This window comes from Lithobates pipiens, unplaced genomic scaffold, assembly GCF_037356315.1.
Source record: "Lithobates pipiens isolate NorthernLeopardFrog02 unplaced genomic scaffold, aLitPip1_a1.2 Scaffold_13, whole genome shotgun sequence".
Taxonomy (NCBI): Eukaryota; Metazoa; Chordata; class Amphibia; order Anura; family Ranidae; genus Lithobates; species Lithobates pipiens.
Genome location: NW_027507718.1, coordinates 369,819,066 through 369,838,233, shown reverse-complemented (window position 1 = coordinate 369,838,233; position 19,168 = coordinate 369,819,066). Strand labels below are relative to the sequence as shown.

General features: G+C 41.9%; 1 protein-coding gene across 2 annotated transcripts in view; it reads right to left on the bottom strand.

The window, feature by feature from the left end:
- GALNT7 (polypeptide N-acetylgalactosaminyltransferase 7) overlaps positions 1-19,168 on the bottom strand; it is a 239,487-nt gene that overhangs the window by 9,395 nt on the left and 210,924 nt on the right. For both annotated transcript variants that reach the window (XM_077477211.1, XM_077477210.1), the window contains exons 9-11: positions 12,493-12,711; positions 6,329-6,427; positions 2,191-2,319 (exon numbers count right to left, since the gene is read on the bottom strand). In XM_077477211.1, coding sequence (XP_077333337.1) covers positions 2,191-2,319; positions 6,329-6,427; positions 12,493-12,711 — 447 coding nt within the window. The remainder of the gene's footprint in view (positions 1-2,190; positions 2,320-6,328; positions 6,428-12,492; positions 12,712-19,168) is intronic.

The following is a 19,168-nucleotide window of genomic DNA, read 5'->3' as shown; positions in this document are numbered from 1 at the left end:
TTCTCTGGAAGGTCTGCCGAAACAGACCCACCCAGGTACTTGGGTAGGGGCTCCCCCGAAGGAAGACCCCCCCAAAGAGAGGGCGAACCAAGCCAGAAGGCCTATGTCCACCCTCCCACAAGACTTTCAGGGTTGGCCCGAGGACCATCACCCTACTCATCAAACGTGCAGTGACAACATAAAACGTGACACACAACACACAAATAAAATAAATAAAGTGGGGAAGGGATAGTGAAGGAGAGTGAAAAGGTGGCCATTGTGTAATACAATGGCCAGGCCCTCCGGCCAGGAATCAAAAATTCCTCTAGTCCTAGCCAAAAGGCCCGGCCCTAGAGGCAGGTGTGAAAATCTAAAAATACCGCTAATGTACATAACCATTAAATAACTACAAGGAGACTAGGAGATGAGTCACAGTCATTCCATATTTTAAACGAAATCCAGGAATGTGGTTTGATTACAGAGAAGCGGCAGAAGGATGTTCAAAAAAGCGAATTTGCTCAAAATAATAAATGAGATCTAAAATAATAAAGGAAACAATTCAAAAATCAAAGATAAAATTAATAATATACAATGGGGGTTATTTACTAAAGGAAAATCCACTTTGCACTACAAGTGCACTTGGAAGTAAAGTCGCTGTAGATCCGAGGGGGACATGCAAGGAAAATAAAAAACTGCATTTTAGCTTGCACATGATTGGATGATAAAATCAACAGAGCTTCCTCCCATTTCAGATCTACCCCTTAGATTTAGAGCGACTGCACTTCCAAGTGCACTTGCAGTGCAAAGTGGATTTGCCTTTCGTAAATAACCCCCGATGTGTATCCGATTAATAAAGTGCACAATAAAATAACCCATCCAGGTATACCACCAGGTATATCTGCAAAGTGGATTTGGATTCTGCTTCCTCCATATATGCTTGCTTGATTGGGATGCATAATGGAGCTACAGCACTGAATTAAGGAGTCCTTCCCATTAGTCATGCTTTCAGGTCACTCTGTGGCCGAATCGATCTGATGAGCGCATTTTGTGATCACTTTGGGTGAAGCACTTTAAGCAAGCTTACTGAAGCACATGTTCACTTTACTTTTCACTGTGTTGGAGCATACACAAGATGATTTGTTCACATATGATTATTATGGACATTTTTGATGATTTTATTGTGCACTTTATTAATCAGATACACATTGTATATTATCATTTTTATATTTGATTTTTGAATTGTTTCCTTTGTGCCCATATATATATATATATATATATATATATATATATTTGCATTATTATAAATTTTTCACTAATTTTAGGTGCAGCATTGGTATATAATCAACAAATAGTTTTTTTTTGTATTGTGGCGCTAAAACCCAACATTTTCCCCCTAAGAAACGAGATCTCCTAGGGGTGTTTACTTTCTGAAAAGTGGTAATTTCAGGGGTCTTAGTACTTTCCTGGCATTGACAACTGGCCTGGTAATGACAACATATAGTAAGTAGTAAAGTAAAGCTCTAACACTGAATGTACCCAACTGTTAAAGCAATGGAAAGCCCAGTCACGCTTGTATGTTCCTGCTATGTGCATTTAAACACGCACCTCACCTACTATATGTGAGGTGAGTTTCTGTGGCATTCATTGTGAATAGAACCCCAATGCACCATGCAATACATTATGACACACCACAATGAACATACCATGTATTGTGTTTTGCTGTGAAAAAGAACAAAAAAAGGGTCATGTGTGCTTTTTTGATCTGTTGAAAAGGCTGCCTTAACACAGCATGCCAACACACAAATTCATGTTAACGCAACACAACGGATTTGTAAAGTGTGAATCTATGGCAAACTACAGCCCTCCAGCTGTTGCGGAACTACGCATCCCATGAGGCATTGTAAAACTCTGAAATTCACAGACATGACTAGGTATGATGGGAATTGTAGTTTCTGAACAACTGGATGGCCATAGTTTGAAGACCCCTGATCTATGCAAATTGTGCTCTTTAGTGCAGAAAGGACTATATTGGAATTACGCATGTAATGCGGTCATTTTGCATGCCATTATTGCTATATGTAGTGGACCGCCCAACCTAGACTGGAGAGCAACGTGGCCCATAGACTATACTTAATTCAGAAATATTGAAAATGTTTATTCTAAAAATGCATAAAGTAAACTCTGCAAATATAAATAGACTTTCGGACATACCTTGAAGTATTGCCACTCTTTGTATTCATTTAAATTACAGTGTGTAATCATGACTTTCACTCCATCCGGCCCTTTACTCAGACACTGATCATACTGCATCAATTGATTAGCTTCATTAATTCGGAAAAGCTAGTAAAATAAAAGCATTGGCTAATTAAGAAGAATGCATAAAAATGCTATTAAACCACAAATTGCTTATTGGCTGCCTTTCACGACTATGTTCTAAAGATTTATATGCCTTATAATATATTTAAGAGAATAAATGTACAATGTCAGGAAACATTAAAGCCAAATTTTAGGTCCAGCCCCCCCAATGCTCTCCCCATGCCCCTAGGAAAAACCTTTGCATCACTATATTGTGAATTAAAGGGTGTAGTGGTGATGCACCCTCAGGGTGTTGCAGTGGTGTGGAAGAAGCTACTGGTACCAGGCTGGTGTTTTCATATGGGGGGCCTTTCCTTTCAAAGGTCCCTGTGGTAAAGAACCTGACAATATTTTGAGGAATACAGGCTGTAATTAACATAGTAACATAACTCATCCTGTATCCTGACACACAAATAACCCCATCCATTCCTCCATTCCACAGTCCAACATGTAGGTGCCCCACTAGGGATCCCCCTTACTTCGCAATGGCGAATCACAGGCACAAAAGATCTGGGTCAAAAAGGGAAAAAATAGCATGCGCTCTGCAGACAACCTACAGTAGGATGACAGCTGTTCTTTTGCCCTGGAGAAATAGCCTAGTATGACACCGATCTCTTCCTTTGACACGCACAATGAGACTTGTCTGACAAAAGCAGATTTCTCTGCCATTACAGTAAAAAAGTATTTGATCCCCTGCTGATTTTGTACGTTTGCCACTGACAAAGAAATGATCAGTCTATCATTTTAAATGGGAGGTTTATTTTAACAGTAAGAGACAGAATAACAAAAACATCCAGAAAAACACATTTCAAAAAAAGTTATCAATTGATGTGCATTTTAATGAGTGAAATAAGCACTTGATCCCCTATTATTCAGCAAGATTTCTGGCTCCCAGGTGTGGAGCTGGAATGGGCTACAAGACCATCACCAAGCAGCTTGGTGAGAGGGTGACAACAGATGGTGCAATTATTTGCAAATGGAATGAACACAAAATAACTGTCAATTCTCTGTCAGTCTGGGGTCATGCAAGGTCTCAACGATCATGAGAACCATGAGGAATCAGCCCAGAACTACACGGCAGAATCTTGTCCATGATCTGAGGGCAACTGAGACAATAGTCACCAAGAAAACAATTGGTACCACACTACGCAGTGAAGGACTGAAACCCTGCAGCAGCCGCAAGGTTCCCCTGCTCAAGAAAGCACATGTACCGGCCCATTGGAAGTGTGCTAATGAACATCTGAATGATTCAGAGGAGAATTGGGTGAAACTGTTGTGGTCAGATGAGACCAAAATCGAGCTCTTTGGCATCAACTCAACTCTGTTTGGAGGAGGAGGAATGCTGCCTATGACCCCAAGAACACCATCCCCACCATCAAACATGGAGGTGGAAACATTATGCTTTGGGGGTGTTTTTCTGAAAAGGGGACAGGACAACTTCTCCACATAAAAGACGATGGACGGACCATGTACCTGCAAATCTTGGGTGAGAACCTCCTTTCCTCAGCCAGGGCATTGAAAAAGGGTCGTGGATGGGTATTCCAGCATGACAATGACCCAAAACACACAGCCAAGGCAACAAAGGAGTGGCTCAAGATGAGGCACATTAAGGTACTGGAGTGGCCTAGCCAGTCTCCAGACCTTAATACCATTAAAAATTTGTGGAGGGAGCTGAAGGTTTCCAAACGTCAGCCTCGAGACCTTAATGACTTGGAGAGGACCTGAAAAGAGGAGTGGGACAAAATCCCTTCAGAGAGGTGTGCAAACCTGCTATCCAACTACAAGAAAGGTCTGACCTCGGATTTCCAACAAGGGTTTTGCCACCAAGTACTAAGTCATGTTTTGCAAAGGGGGCAAATACTTATTTCACTTATTAAAATGCAAAACAATTTATAACTTTTTTGAAATGCATTTTTCTGGATTGTTTTTGTTGCTATTCTGTCTCTCGCTGTTAAAATAAACCTACCATTAAAATTATAGAGTGTTTATTTCTTTGTCAGTGGGCAAACGTACAAAATCAGCAGGGGTTCAAACACTTTTCCCTCACCGTATGTCTGAATTGTCTGGAAAATGTTCGGTATTTCTAAAAATCTTTGGTTTCCAGAGAACAGAAACGCTACGTGTCCTCTATTCCCCCTGACCCAGTTCAGGAATCTAATGTGCTTAAAGCACATTAGTGCCACACAAAAGTGACAGGTGTCCTTTGACAGGTATCCTGTTCACACTTCTGGGAGTCTGGGCTGCGGCCTGTGACATCACCGCGGGGGTCCCTCCGCCTCTCCCTGATGCTGGGCCAGTAGGAGAGAGGCGTGGGGCCTCGAGCATGCGCAGTAGGGTTCCCGGCATGAAACTGTAAGGCTACACTGCCGGGTACCCTTACCCGCAATGGGGGCGAGAGCTCATGTGAACATCAGCTGCAGTGCCAACATAGCTGGACTCCAGGACAGGTAAGTGTCCTGGTGTTAAAAGCCAGCAGTTATAGTATGCGTAGCTGCTGGCTTTTACATTTATTTATTTTTTGGGCAGAACACAGCTTTAAGGATATTATGGAGGAAAATACTGTGGGCACCAAATCTGTAGAAGAGACAGCAGAAGATTTTCCTTATCCTGTATTTTATGAGGTACAAGCTAGAAGCCCAAGTCCCCTATCCTGTGGTTACTACTTCTGCTCAGCTAAAAGGATCTTTTCACTCTCCCCAGTCATCAACCTGCAAAACCAAGGCTTACTACTTGCTTTAGTTTCAAGCCCTGCACTCCTAAGTCCACCAAGCATACCCAGAAGCCTTCTCCACAATGAAGGAGCACCCACACCCCTCGCAGTTACGGGATGTCTGTTGGCCTTTGCGCCACTCTGGACCCAAGAGTCTCTGGGTTTTAAGGTTCCTATTAAAACCTATTCATAGTCCAAAACCTACCAAATACTGGTACTTAATCTAAACAGATTCTTTGAGTACCAAAATTCCCAGTGGAATCAATGAAATCTGTCATTGATTCTCTAAGACCAATGAAATTTGAAATCAGTAGGCATACAAGACGCTTGTCTACGTATCCCCATCCTCCCCTCACATCAACGCTTTCTGCTTTTTGCTGTGGGAGACCAACACTTTTTTCACTATCATTTGGGCTATCCTCTGCATCCTGAATGTTCACAAAAGTGCTTGTCCTGCTTCTGGCTTTTCTGGAACCTGATCCATTTAGGTCACGGGTTACCTTGACTCCTCAGCCGCAAACCCTGTCTGCCAGTGTTCAGAGAATGATTCAATTCCCTTAAACTTTTAGCTGGATAATCAACTTTCCAAAGTCTGCTCCCCAGCCCTCATACCATTTGGTGTACCTTGTCAAATCCTGGACGCAGCCCAAGGCAGAATTTTCCTCCTTAAGGAGAAAGTTGCTTCCTTAAGGTCTCACAAGCGAACCCTCAGCTCAAAATAGCACCCCTCAGTTTCTTTCTGCATGAGGGTTCTGGGCTTAATAGTAGCTTCCTTCTAGGCAGACTTCTTCAACCCAACACACTCACAACATGGAAAAAGCATTCTATTTTTATATTTTGTAAGCAAAGGCAGACCCTGTCCAGTGAATCATCTGGTGGTTTGCGAATTATTCAACAATATTCCTCTAGTCCAGTCTGCCAAGATTATCAAACCCCGTGAATAAAGTTGCCCCTCTCCAGTTCTTATTCCAATTCAAGACTTCTTCAGCTCATTATGAATATGCCTTTGGTTTTGTTTACTGGTGTCACACTCGTTTATGGGAAGCAAGCTTTCTAAATGCACGTCAGACCTCTTCCTGTTAGAATGAGCCATAATTGTACAGACCCCAAAGTGACAAAGTATTTGAATAGCCCTTAAATGTGTTCACATATGCCAATTTATCTGTCCTTTAACATGTCTATTTAACATATATTATGACCTAATAATCAGGATTGAAATTTACTGCTGCAGGAATAATGACTGCTATTGGTATCCATACCTGTATAGGCCTAAATTTAGCTTACCTGGTTTCCACCCATTCTGTGACAGGCTCCAATTTCCACAATTCCTCCATTAGTGTGACCCATGCTGTCTATGCAGTAATTGGTGTCCAAACCTCGTACCTTAAAAAATATATACCTACATTTATTATCAAATCACCATCACAATTATAAACTCACTTGGTAAAATAATAATTTTATTCTTATGTGGATGACAGTTTACACTGTATATGTAGAGTTAAGTTTGCTTATTTACAGATTTTTTTTTGTTAGACTTAAATGAACAATACGCTACTGTATAACAAATTACACAGGATTTATATAGCGCCAACAATTAACGTAGCTCTTTACAAAATAAAGGAATACAATACAATTATAGACAAGAGGGTAAGGAGACAAGAGGGTAATTATAGACAAGAGGGTAATTATAGACAAGAGGGTAAGGAGGGCCCTGCTCGAGAGAGCTTACCATCAAAAAGGTAATGACTGAGAAGGGTGAGCTAATGTAGTTGGGATAGGCTACCCTAAGGAGATGAGTTTTTGGGAATTTAATAAAAGGTAGACAGAATAGGAGAGATTGAAATGGAATCTTCCAGGGGATGGGAGAGGCTCTGGAGAAATCCTGGAATTTATTGTTACTATTTAAAGAAGTTACGTGCTTACCCTGTCCTAGAAATAAGCGCAGCTTACGCAGAACAAACCTAAGTATGTTTCTACTGTACTTTGAAAGCAAGGCTTTTTTTCCTGGTCCAAACCTGCTTGGCTTTGACATGTTAGCAAAATTAGGAGTGGCCATTCACAGGTCCTAATTTATAAAATCTTTTGCCTGTTAACTTATTGGGCCCCATGAACCTTATAAAAGTTTTTTTTGTGTGATAATATTGCATAGCAGTTATACTAGGGGCCGTAGTTTGTATTCAAATAGTATTTAAAAAAAACCCTTGAACGCATACTCACATTCAAAATTGAAGTCGATTTTAAATAATTAGGAACGGTGGGTAGGGTCATTACATCAACATAAACTAATAAGAAACCTATATACCAAAAGCAAAAGTGATAGGAAGCTGCAACAGTACCATGAAATATTTATCACAGTCAGATCAATAACAGAACATATCTGTTGCGCTAAAACAATCTACACAATCATATATGCAAAAAACTAAAATGATAATGATAAGATATAGCTTTGATAACACCCTGTGGGCAGGGAGAAACTCAGCGTCAGACGCAGCTTGCGGCACCGTGGTGACATCACGTCTGATGCCTGTTCAATTGCAGTTAGGTTGTGAGAGAACCTATTGATTATTGGACTGGTAATTTACGTTCATCCGTTTGCCCTCCACCTTGGAACCTTATAAAGATTGATTGTATGATTGGAACTTTGTAAAGATTGATTTTAATGAATTAAACAAGCCGTACTTTACTATGCGGGCTCTTTCTCCATATATTTGTGCCTGAAAACACCCCAGGAAGAATCGCACTCAGAGGGTGGCATTTTCATCACCCCGCTCACCATACTAAGCCTACCTGACCCACAACGCAGTACTGCTTGGAGGTCCATTGAATCTGGTGAGTTCAACCATAAGGAAAGGGGGTGTGGATCCCATATGCACCTGTTTTCAGCATCATATGTTTTTTTTTTTTAGCACAGCAACACTTTTGAAAGAAACTTGGGAAAGGATCTCTCTCTTATATATATATATATATATATATATATATTAAAAAAAAAAAAATTATATATATATATATATATATATATATATATATTTTTTTTTTTTTTAATTAATTTTGCACTTAATTTTGTATGCATACAGTTGCGCTTTATTATATTTATTCAGGCTGTCAGCGCTGTGGTACTTATACCCTTTTCTTTTCCATGTTTTGACTTATGTCATGTACAGCAATGACATGCTTAATCACTAATATCTTTAGCCCAGGGGATTGTTTTTTAACTTTTATGCCAGCTGGATTGTATGTTATGTGCAAACTATCTGTGTACATGAAAGTACAATATTTTTAATCCAGAATTATACGTGGAGCATATTTTTTTTCTTTTGAGCACTCATGCAAATATTGATGTGATTTTGATTAGCATACTGCTGGATCCTTTTCCTTTGGGTTGAATTACCCGGATGCCAGAAGTGGAAGGACTTCTTTTCGGAGTATATTATATAAATGCGTTTGACTTCTCCATTTAGAGGTTCAAAACCAGCTGGTAAGCGTACATCTATCCTTGGTGGCGATGTCACCTGGTCTCTTTTGGAAGTTTTGGTGTTGGACAGTTTCAGCTTTCATAATCACAGGTTTGATTTCCCACAGGGACTTCATTATTTATAATGGACTCACTTTCATTTTTTTTTTTTTTGCTTATGTAAATTCATCAGTGCGACATATTTGTTTTGGTCATTTTTTTTATTTTGGGCATATATGGTTTTGTAGATCGTATTAGCATAACAGATGTATTCTATTATCAGCATAAACTTACCTGTTCATGGTAACAAAAATTCTGAAGCACTCAATTTCTGGGTCACGAGGCTTTATCCTGACACAGCCATACACAGTGCAGAGATGCTGCAGGTCAAGGTCAAATGACACAGATACAAAATACTGCAGAGTATCAATGCTAGAATGGGTAGGGACGTTTATGGTGACTTATACCCCCTATTCATCTTTACTAATGCATATGTAACTGTTTTGGTGGGCCTAAAATTAATTTAGGTCATTTCTAATTGGTACACTACAGTCAAAGGGATTACTTTTTTTCTGGTTTTAAATGTGCAATGGTGTCTAAGATAAAGCTTTATTAATTTATATGACGTATGAAGTGAGCATAGGTTGTTCAATTAAATTGAAAAAAATAAATAAATTGTGAATCGCTCCTACAGAAATATGTGTGTCTTGCAATTATACACAGTAGCACTCACAAGGATAAACTGTCAGCAATAATAATGACACTTTGGATGTATACTACAATACACATATATGTTAAAATAACACAAGACCGTTGCAGTCTGTTTTTGATAAAAATCAAGGGGCCTCTTTTGTCTCCTGTACAACTACATGTCCCAGCATTTCTCCATTTGTTAGGACATGCCAGGGCTCAGAGTTCCACAGCAGCTTAGCCAAGACTGCTTTAGAAAAGAACATCTGGAACATTGTATAGAATTTTGTGGCAGAAATGCTCCACCAGAGGTCAGAGCTGGAAAGGTCTGTAGCAGGAATAACTAAAAAAATTTAAACACATTGAAAAAATTAAGTTGGGAGACAACATGTGATTCATAGCTCTGTTAATGTCCAAGGCTTACATATGCAGAATGTACAGTGTGCACATACCCCAAGTAACGGTCACCACTGGTTCTGCATCTACAGTAAATAACATCCTCCCATCCTCTAGAACTCTCTACCTCAATGTGTCCGGCTATCTCCTGCTCTGGCTGCCTATAGGCGATCCCTTAAAACTCATCTCTTCAGGGAAGTCTATCTCATCTCCAACTAAGGCAGCCAATACACAGTTCAAATCTCAGCCAGTTCAGCAGGAATCGGTTGAGATTTGAACCGCGTATGGGCAGCCTGAATGTACCCAGTTGATCGATTGGATCAACTTGGGTACAGCCAGCCTCCCGAGTTTTACCTGTAATTATTGCTAGTGGCTTCTATAACCATTAACAATAATCATGGTCTTCGCCTGGCTGGGACGGCGTCCCCTGATGGGCGAAGGCAGTAGCCTGGCAGGAGGGAGATTCCTGCATCAACACTGTCTGTGTTGATTGGGGAATCAAGACAATTTCTTTCCTGCAGCACGTGGTTGCATGAAAGAAATTTGCTTCGTATGGCCTAATTGAATGTTTATCGCTTCCATCAGCTCATTTCCTTCTTTACCACTTGCTGGATCCTATTTGATTGTAAGCTCTTATGAGCAGGGCCCTCTTAAACCTCTTGTATTTTATTGTATTGTAACTGTACTGTCTTCCCTTTGTATTGTAAAGCGCTGCACAAACTGTTGGTGCAATATAAATCCTGTATAATAATAATAATGGCACAATATGTAGAATGGTCTGCTGAGAACCACCAAATAACTGACAGGAGAGTGTTCCATCCTCATTTCTACATTGACCTGGGAATGTGTCATGTGTAAAGTGCCTACTGCTCTTAAAGTATAAATTAAAAAAAATGTTGTTTTAAGTTTTGGATGGAGTGGAGAGGGTTTAGAATGCTTGTCAGTTTTTATTGCTGTCTGTGCCCTGTTAAGGAGATTCACCCTCTCTATTAGTACTGTTTACCATTAAAAGTAAAAGAAAATCCCACATTTTGGGTTGTACTCAGAAAAGTAAGGGCCGGTTCACACTGCGAGCCGCGGCGAGGCGTCTCCGACTTCCTCGCCGCGACTTGCAGGGGGGGTCAGCGGCGACTTGCAGAGGACTTCTGCATAGAAGTCAATGCAAGTCGCCCCCGAAGTCGCCCCGAAGTAGTACAGGAACCTTTTTTCTGAGTCGGAGCGACTCGAGTCGCTCCCCTCAGAACGGTTCCATAGCACTGTATGGGGGCGACTTGCGGGAGCGAGGCGAGGCGAGCCGTGTCGCCTCGCCTCGCGTCGCAGTGTGAACCGGCCCTAATAGGAGGGGAAATCTTCCAAATGGGGCACTAGTTCTGGTGGCCTGGGGGTTCCCAATGGGTTCCCTTTACTTGTAGGGATTTCCTCTCACTTCCTTTTTGGCTATGGGACAGGAAGTAAAATAAAATCTCTGTAATGGGTAAAAAAAAAAAAAAAAATCTGACGGGTTATAACACTCCCTTGCTCCGTCCAAAATGGAAAAAAATGTTTGCCTATAGTTCTACTTTAAGCCCAACTCCAACCAAAACTTTATAGTGGATTTTTCCAGGAGTGAGGAAGAGGTAGGAAATCAGTTTTGCAGCCTGCTTACCTACTGGGGAGATTTCCATTCACTTCCTACCCTGACAGAAGTGATGGGTAATCTTTCCAACAAACAAAAGAAAAACCCATTTTTTAGTGGGGAAGAGCTATACATACAGACTAAATTTTGTATCGTCACAGACAAAAATACACTATATGGCCAAACGTTTTTCGGTTTGCGTGGGCCAGACCATCATGCCTACAGGAGATTACTTGATAACCCAGTTCAAAATCATGGCAAATAACGTATATAAATACATTCATAAATATATTTTTGCTATCTTTTTTTTTTTTTTTAATAAAAAAAAAATCCCACAACTCTATAGAAAACATCATATATATATATATATATATATATATATATATATATATATATATATATATATATATATATATATATATATATATATATATATATATATATATATAGCCTTCTGATTTACATTCCCTGCCAGCATAGGCAAATAAATAAAGATAGTCAGTAGTTTTCATCCATGGAGCAGACGTCAGCTCTGTTTTGGAAAATATAGTTCTCCATTATATCACCTTATAGAGACCTTCTGTCCTGATACTCTTCTAATACATTTACTTACCCAACAATCTTACTTGAACATCAACATAAAAGCAGTTTATGCTAACTAGTGTCAATTGCAAAATTTACATTTAGCTAGCAAGACCAATCTTCTTGGTCTACACTGTACACTCCATCCCCCAAAACAGCTTGTTCTTTTAAGACACCAACCAAAAATGAGGTCAAAACGTGAAGGGCAGTATACTTACGGAAATAATAATAAAATACAATTCCTGCGACTGCCTTGCCCAAACAAGTTATGATATAAATGATAATTTTCCACTAAAATATGCAATATAATTACATTGCTTATAGGTGGGAAGACAAGACACATAATTTAAGTGAAAAAAACAAATGGTCTAGTTTTATACCTCAGATGATAGTTGTGGCCTGTGCAGACATACCATGGGCCCGAGGGGTGATGGTATTTTTACCACTGAAGAGGGTCGGGGGGTCCCTATATATAGTTTATACGCATGCAGAGGTTTCCGACTACAAAAATGAAGGCCTAGATCTCCCGTACACACAACATTATGTGAAGGTTCCTGATGCACACATGCAAGGAAATATTAATCTGTGCACAGATGGGAAACCTTAGTGTTATGGCTGTTATGATGTCATTACTTATTCATTAAGAATCCTAGTTTGTAAAATACCCCCTTTTTTTGCTGTAATCTTCACAGCACTAGATGAACCTGGACTCACCTCTCCCCATTCTACATTTTTCGGTGGTAGAGGATAGTGTTCAGGAATGTCGTATGCTATTTCCTCCATAAACCATTTGAAACTTTTGCAGTTGTGGTCTTCTCTGAATTTCCTCAGTTCACTGATGTCTCCATAGGCCAGGGCTTTTGTTTCTGGACGACTGGCGTAAAAGTAATCCTTGTATTCATCCCACCAGACTTCCACAACTCTGACATAGTTCTGTAATAAAAAACACACATTTTTCAGCAATCTGCATTATGTTGGCAACACAAATGGAACAAAGGCCACAAAATTGGACTTGCCTGGCGTAGTACCATTCAGCACTAACAGCCCATGTAGAGCCTTGGATGTTCTACATAAAGAAGGTCATTTGTCATAGCCAAGATACATAGGGCCTCATACCACACTCAGGGCCACTGATGAAAAAAAAGGGGGGGAGGGTACAGCCAGCCCTCTCGTATTGGGCCTAGGCCCCATCAGATCAGGAGAGGGCCCAGGTTCAGTTGTGAGTCCTACACAGTGCAAACCATACACCTCAGTGTGGGCCATGCTCATTTGGCCCCCCCCCCCCCCTCAAGATTTTAAAAGTTCCCAAGGGCATGCATTCAAAGGATAACTCAAGGATTTTACACAATGTCAGACAGTACAGTATTCCAGATTATTAGCACTCTGCTGCATACTGCAATATCTTCCCTGCCTCGGTGGCTGGCAGAAGAGACAGAAGATAATGGGATGTGTATACACTATGTCCCTTAGGCTGCTCTGCCTCAGATATGCCTCTTGTTGTAGAGAGCCTCTTCAGGTACCTTTCTTGCTGCTTTTAATTAGCCTGCATTATTTCTATCCTGGAGTCCCTTTGTTGCTAGTTAGAAATTTCAATGCTGCAAATCTGAGAAGTTTAATGTGATAAATAAATGGTGTTTTTTGTCCTGGCATTAGTAAGGAAAATGCATTTCATGTTAAAATTTTCAACTTACAGCAACTTGATTTCCAATGCATTTATCTGTCATCCTAATATTACATTTTTATTGCGGTTATAATCCTGCAAATTAAGTCAATGCTCAATTGCATGTTTCATTGCTTTAATTGGGTTGTACAGTTTAATATGCATTTACACAGCTGCTTTTGCCATTACTATGTGTACATGTGGTAAATCTTGTGGATTTGTGCAGCAAAAGCACAACATATGTATTTGTTTAGTGTAGCACTGGGGTGATGGCTCTACAGTAACATACGGGGGAACACAGGGGAATGCAGTTCTGGCACCTCCAGCACTGACTATATGTAATGGCAAGGGGTGTGCTGCAGGGTCTATTGATGCTAATTGCTGGGGGATCTATTCTAGCTGGAGGGAATCCATTTTTTTGCAGGGAGGGGGGGTCAACTGTTGCTGGTGAGGGACCTATTGTTTCTGGGGGGTCAGTTATTCCTGGGAGAGATCTACTGCTGAGGGAGGTGTCTATTGTTGCTGGCTGCTGGAGCGCCTATTGATGCTGGCTGTGGGGAGATCTGTTGTTGCTGCCGGGGTCTATTGTTGCTGGGGGATTTATTGTCCCTGCAGGTGGGGAATTTTGTTTCAGGTGTTCCATTGCTGTTGGGGGGAGCCATGGTTTCTAGAGGGGGCTCTATTGTTACTGGCTGCAGGGAATCTATTTTACCGCTTTTCATGTTATTGTTACCATATTCCATACAAATTACTTATCACCATAAAATGGTATTTGGTTCTGTATTCTCTGAAAGGGCAGTAAGGTGGGTAGATGTGGAGAAAAGGGTCCGGAGAGGGAGAGTTCCGGCACCTATCCTCTAAAAAAAAAAAAAAAAAAAAAGCCCTGTTGCCTCCTATTTACTTATCAAATGTAGGCAACTATGCAAGGGAATGCTTAAGGACAGTCTCCCTTACTGGCTGCTCAAGTTTGTCAGTGTTTTGCTATGCTACAGATGGAGGGAGTGGGGGGAGGAGGGAGCAGGGACTCTGATTGGTCAGGGTGTCAACAATCAGTCTCGCACTGTCTTGCATTGTCTCAGTGAGCAATGGAGAGTGACCGAGACAAGCAGAGGGAAGTAGCCCAGCCAAGAATAATGGAGCGATGGGTGAGCCCTTAGGCTTAGGCTCTGTATATGTAGTGGGGTCACCTCCTAGCCTCCCCGATCAATTGACCAGTGTTTGCATTCTGTTACCCCCCCTTAATGTTTGAGCAAGTCTCTGAATGGATTGGACCCTACGCCTGTTCTTCTGTGATTGGCTCACTTAAGCTGTGGATGTGTTGGGGTCACCCCCTGTTCAAGCAGATGTCTGCATTGACATTTAGGTAATACTGACTGTTCAACCACCCCTAAGACCCCTTTCACACTGGGGCACTCAGTGCGCCAGCGGTAAAGCGTCGCTATATTTAGCGACGCTTTACCATCGTATTAGCGGCGCTGATCGTCACTAGCGGGGCAGTTTTAACCCCCGCTAGCGGCCGAAAAAGGCTTAAAACCGCCCACAAAGCACCACTGCAGCGGCGCTTTGCAGGCGGGTTTGGAGCGCTGCCCCATTGTTTTCAATGGGAAGGGGCACTTTAGGAGCGATAAATACACTGCTCCTACAGCGCTCCAAAGATGAGGCTTGCAGGACTTTTTTTTACAGTCCTGCAAGCACACCGCTCCAGTGTGAAAGCCCTCGGGGCTTTCACATTGGAGTGCACCTAGCGGCTCTTTCAGGGAGCTTTGCAGGCGCTATTTTTAGCACTTTAGCGCCTGCAAAGCGCCTCAGTGTGAAAGGGGCCTAACAGATATCCACACCTACACTGACCACAATAAATTGTTTTGCATATCACAGATAATTCAAAAACAATTATGGAAGCCAAACACAGATTAATTGCCTGACTCTTCCACTTTGTTGATCCATGGAGTCGTACAGCTATGGATGAGGGCCTTGACATTAGGTTGCATGGGGCCCCATGATTTCTGATGGTGGCCCTGGTCACAATCAAACTTTCCATTCTCTGTCAATTTCCAGTGAAGATCTGAATCCAGCAGGTGGAAGCAGGGAACTCAGCTGTTACATCACTAACAATACTTTCATACACAAGTCTCAGATTGCCCACAGTGTGCAATGTGAGATTTTTATTAAAGAGAAGATGCTGCAAGAAAGGAATACAAATACTGAAATGAACTACAACAAACGCTGAACAAAAGCAGCTGCAGCTTTCCCTAATGGACTTTGCTTTGGTTCATTACTCAGGCATTATAATTAGCACTGCTGATTTTAAGCCATTACAAAGAGCACAGTTTGCATGTAAAGTGATGTCCTTTTCCCTTATAGAGTGTTAAGACACCCATGGGATTTATTTGCTTTTTTTTTTTTTTCAATAGCCATGACTAAGTCTGACAAGAGAGCCTTCATAGTGACTATCTCGTGTAAGAAAATAAACGCCTTGTGGCCACACTGTATTCTGAGGCAGGCCATACATTAAGCCAGGGGTGCCCAACCAGTGGCCCGCGGAGCCCTCTGATGTGGACTGCGACCTCTTTCTGTGGGATGGCAGATTGGCAAGCCCAGATCATGGATTGCCGACCTGCCATCCCAGAGCATCTGTGTTGTTAATGAAGCCGGGAAAGCAGGCGGCTGTGGAGAAGAGCCTGTATAATATCCTGTATAATAATAATAAAAATAATAATCTGGCCCTTCAACTTTTTAAAAGCAACTGAACAGGGTCACTTTAAATAAATGACATACTCTGGAAAAGTAATTCTGCCAAAAAAGGTTTTCATTGCTCTGTTGGCTTCCAGTGTTCAGTCACACAACTACAATTAAACTGGCCATAGATGGATCGAAATTTGGATGGTTCAGCAGGAACCAGCTGAATTTCGATTCACCTATAAGTAGGCTGGTTGTACTGAAGTCAAACTGTTGATCAACTTCAGTACAACCAGCCTGTTTTTTTTTTTCTCGCTTGATCACTGCCGGCAGCTATAGGCACCAGAAGTGATAATTGTATTCTGATGGCTGGGAAATCTTCCACTGATAGAATACAATACTGCAGCGGGAGGGATTCCCCCATCAACACTGACTGTGTTGATGGGGGGAATCAAGCATAATTGGGCAGGGGTGCCCAACCTTTTGAAGAACGAGGGCCACTTAAGCGACTTGGTAATCGGTCGCGGGCCACAATGAAAGAGCAGGCGGATGATAGGTCCATGTAGAGCGGGCATGGACACAGCCCACTCTACTCTATGGGTCCTCTGATATGATCCACCCAGACAGAAGGGAATTGATCCCTTCTGTTTTTTTTTTTTGCCAAATCAGATTGGAGGTAGGCGGGTGTAAATGGACACAAATCTGTTTACATCTGCCGTTTCATAGAGGTGAATGGAGGGTCCGATTGGGTCAGATCTATTGTGTGAAAGGAGCCTTTCACACTAATCTAGCGCAGTGCACCTGTGTCTTTCCTGCGGGTTAGCTACACTTTGCTATAGACTTCTATTATATCCTGCAGGTGTGGTGCACTTTCTGAAAGTGTACCAAACCCGCAGGTAATAACAGAAGTCTATGCCTCAGCGCAGGTAACCTGAAGGTGCACTGCACCTGCGGATCAGTTTGAAAGCAACCCAATAACCACTGCGAAGATATGCCCATACGTACACTGCAATTTTAGTAATAAACTGACCTTTAATAAGTCTTCCATTCAGGTATTGCCTGCTGTTGCTGTCCCAGGCAGAGTGCATTTGGTATCACTCTGCCTGTGGCAGGAGGCGGCGCTATACAGGAAGCATCGACTTATACATATGGAGCCACGGTTTGCACAGCGCTTAAAAAAATGAAGGCAAACATTACAGTTACATTACAATTTGGTACAAAAGGAATTAGAGGGTCCTGCTCATAAGAGCTTACAATCTAGGAGGGAAGGTCAATTGATACAAAAGTTAATAGTTGTGGGGGATGAGATGATGGAGACAGTAAAACAGTGTAATAGTTAGAAGCAGGATAAGCTTCTTTAAAGAGAAGGGTTTTCAAGGATCATCTAAAGATGGATAGATTAGGGGACAGTTGGACAGATTGGGGTAGGGAGTTCCAAAGGAAGGGAGAAGCTCTGGATAAATCCAGTAGGCGAGCATGGTAGGAGGTGACAAGGGAGCTAGAGAGCAGGAGGTCTTGGGAGGACTGAATAGTGCGGTTTGTTTTTTATTTTGAGACTAGGTTAGTGATGTAGCTGGGGGCAGAGTTGTGGATGGCTTTTAAATTATTGTTAGTACTTTGAATTTTATTCGTTGGGTGAGTGGAAACCAGTGCAGGGATTGGCAGAGAGGGGTGGAGGACACTGAACGGTTGGTAAGGTGGATGAATCTTGCAGCAGCATTCATTACGGATTAAAGGAGAGATAGTATACTGTATGTAAAGGTAATCCAATGAGGAGTGAGTTGCAGTAGTCGAGGCGAGAGATAACCAGGGAGTAAATTAGAAGCTTGGTGGTGTCATTGGTTAAAAAGAGGCGTATTCTAGAGACGTTGCGGAGGTTAAGGTGGCATGATTTGGACAGGGATTGGATGTGGGCCTGAAAGGACAGTTCAGAGTCTAGGGTTACCTCTAGCAACCTGGCATGTGGGGATGGACTGATAGTTGTGCCATTGATCTAGAGATCAAGAGAAGGGGCTCCCGGGGGAGGAAATATTATGAGCTCGGTTTTAGATAGATTGAGTTTGAGGAAGTGGTGTGACATCCAGGCTGATATGTCTGTTAGTAAATCAGTGATGTTTGAGGAGACTGATGGGGTGAGCTGAGGGGTAGAGAGATAGATTTGGATGTTATCAGCATATAAATGGTAGTGGAAGCCATGGGAAGCTATTAGCTGACCTAGGATGGATGTGTAGATCAAGACTAGTAGAGGTCCAAGGATAGAACCTTGGGAGACCCCAGCGGTAAACGGTGGTTGGAGAGTAGGAAGTGGAGTTGTAAGTGACACCGAAGTGGCTGGGAGAAAGGTAAGATCCAAACCAATGGAGAGCACAGACGTGGATACCATGCAAATTGAGTTTTTTTTTGGGGGGGGGGGGGGATCAAATGTATCAAAGGCAGCGGAGAGGTCCAAGAGGAAGAGTACGGAATAATGACCATCGGTTTTAGCTGTTAGTAAGTCGTTTGTGAGTTTTAGGAGAGCAGTTTCTGTGGACAAAATAGAGACGGAAGGAGATCAAGAAGGTTATTCTCAATGAGGTGGTCGTTCAGTTGGTTGTAGACTAAACGTTCAAGGAGTTTGGAGGCAAAAGGGAGTAAGATGATGGGTCTTAAAGGGTTAAGATTGGTGGGGTCCAGTGAGGCTTTTTTGGTATGGGAGTGACTAGTGCATGTTTCAGAGGGTTGGGGAAGATGCCAGTAGAGAGGGAGAGGTTATAGATATGAGTTAAAGAGTGTAGGATACAGTCAGAGGGTGACCTTAGTATTTGAGAAGGAACAGGGTCCAGCGGGCAGGAGGTTAGGTGGGTGTTAGAAAAAAGTTTGATTTGCTTTGTAGTAGTTGGGTTAAAAAAGAGTATTGATTGTACAGGAGGACAAAGAGTGTAACGGGAGGGAGATATCTGTGGAGTGGAGGAGATCTCAAGACAAATTGTCTCAATCTTATTTTTGAAGTGATTAGCAAACCTCCTGGACATTGGGTAAGTAAGTGGGTGGAGGTAATGGCGGACAAAGTAAAGG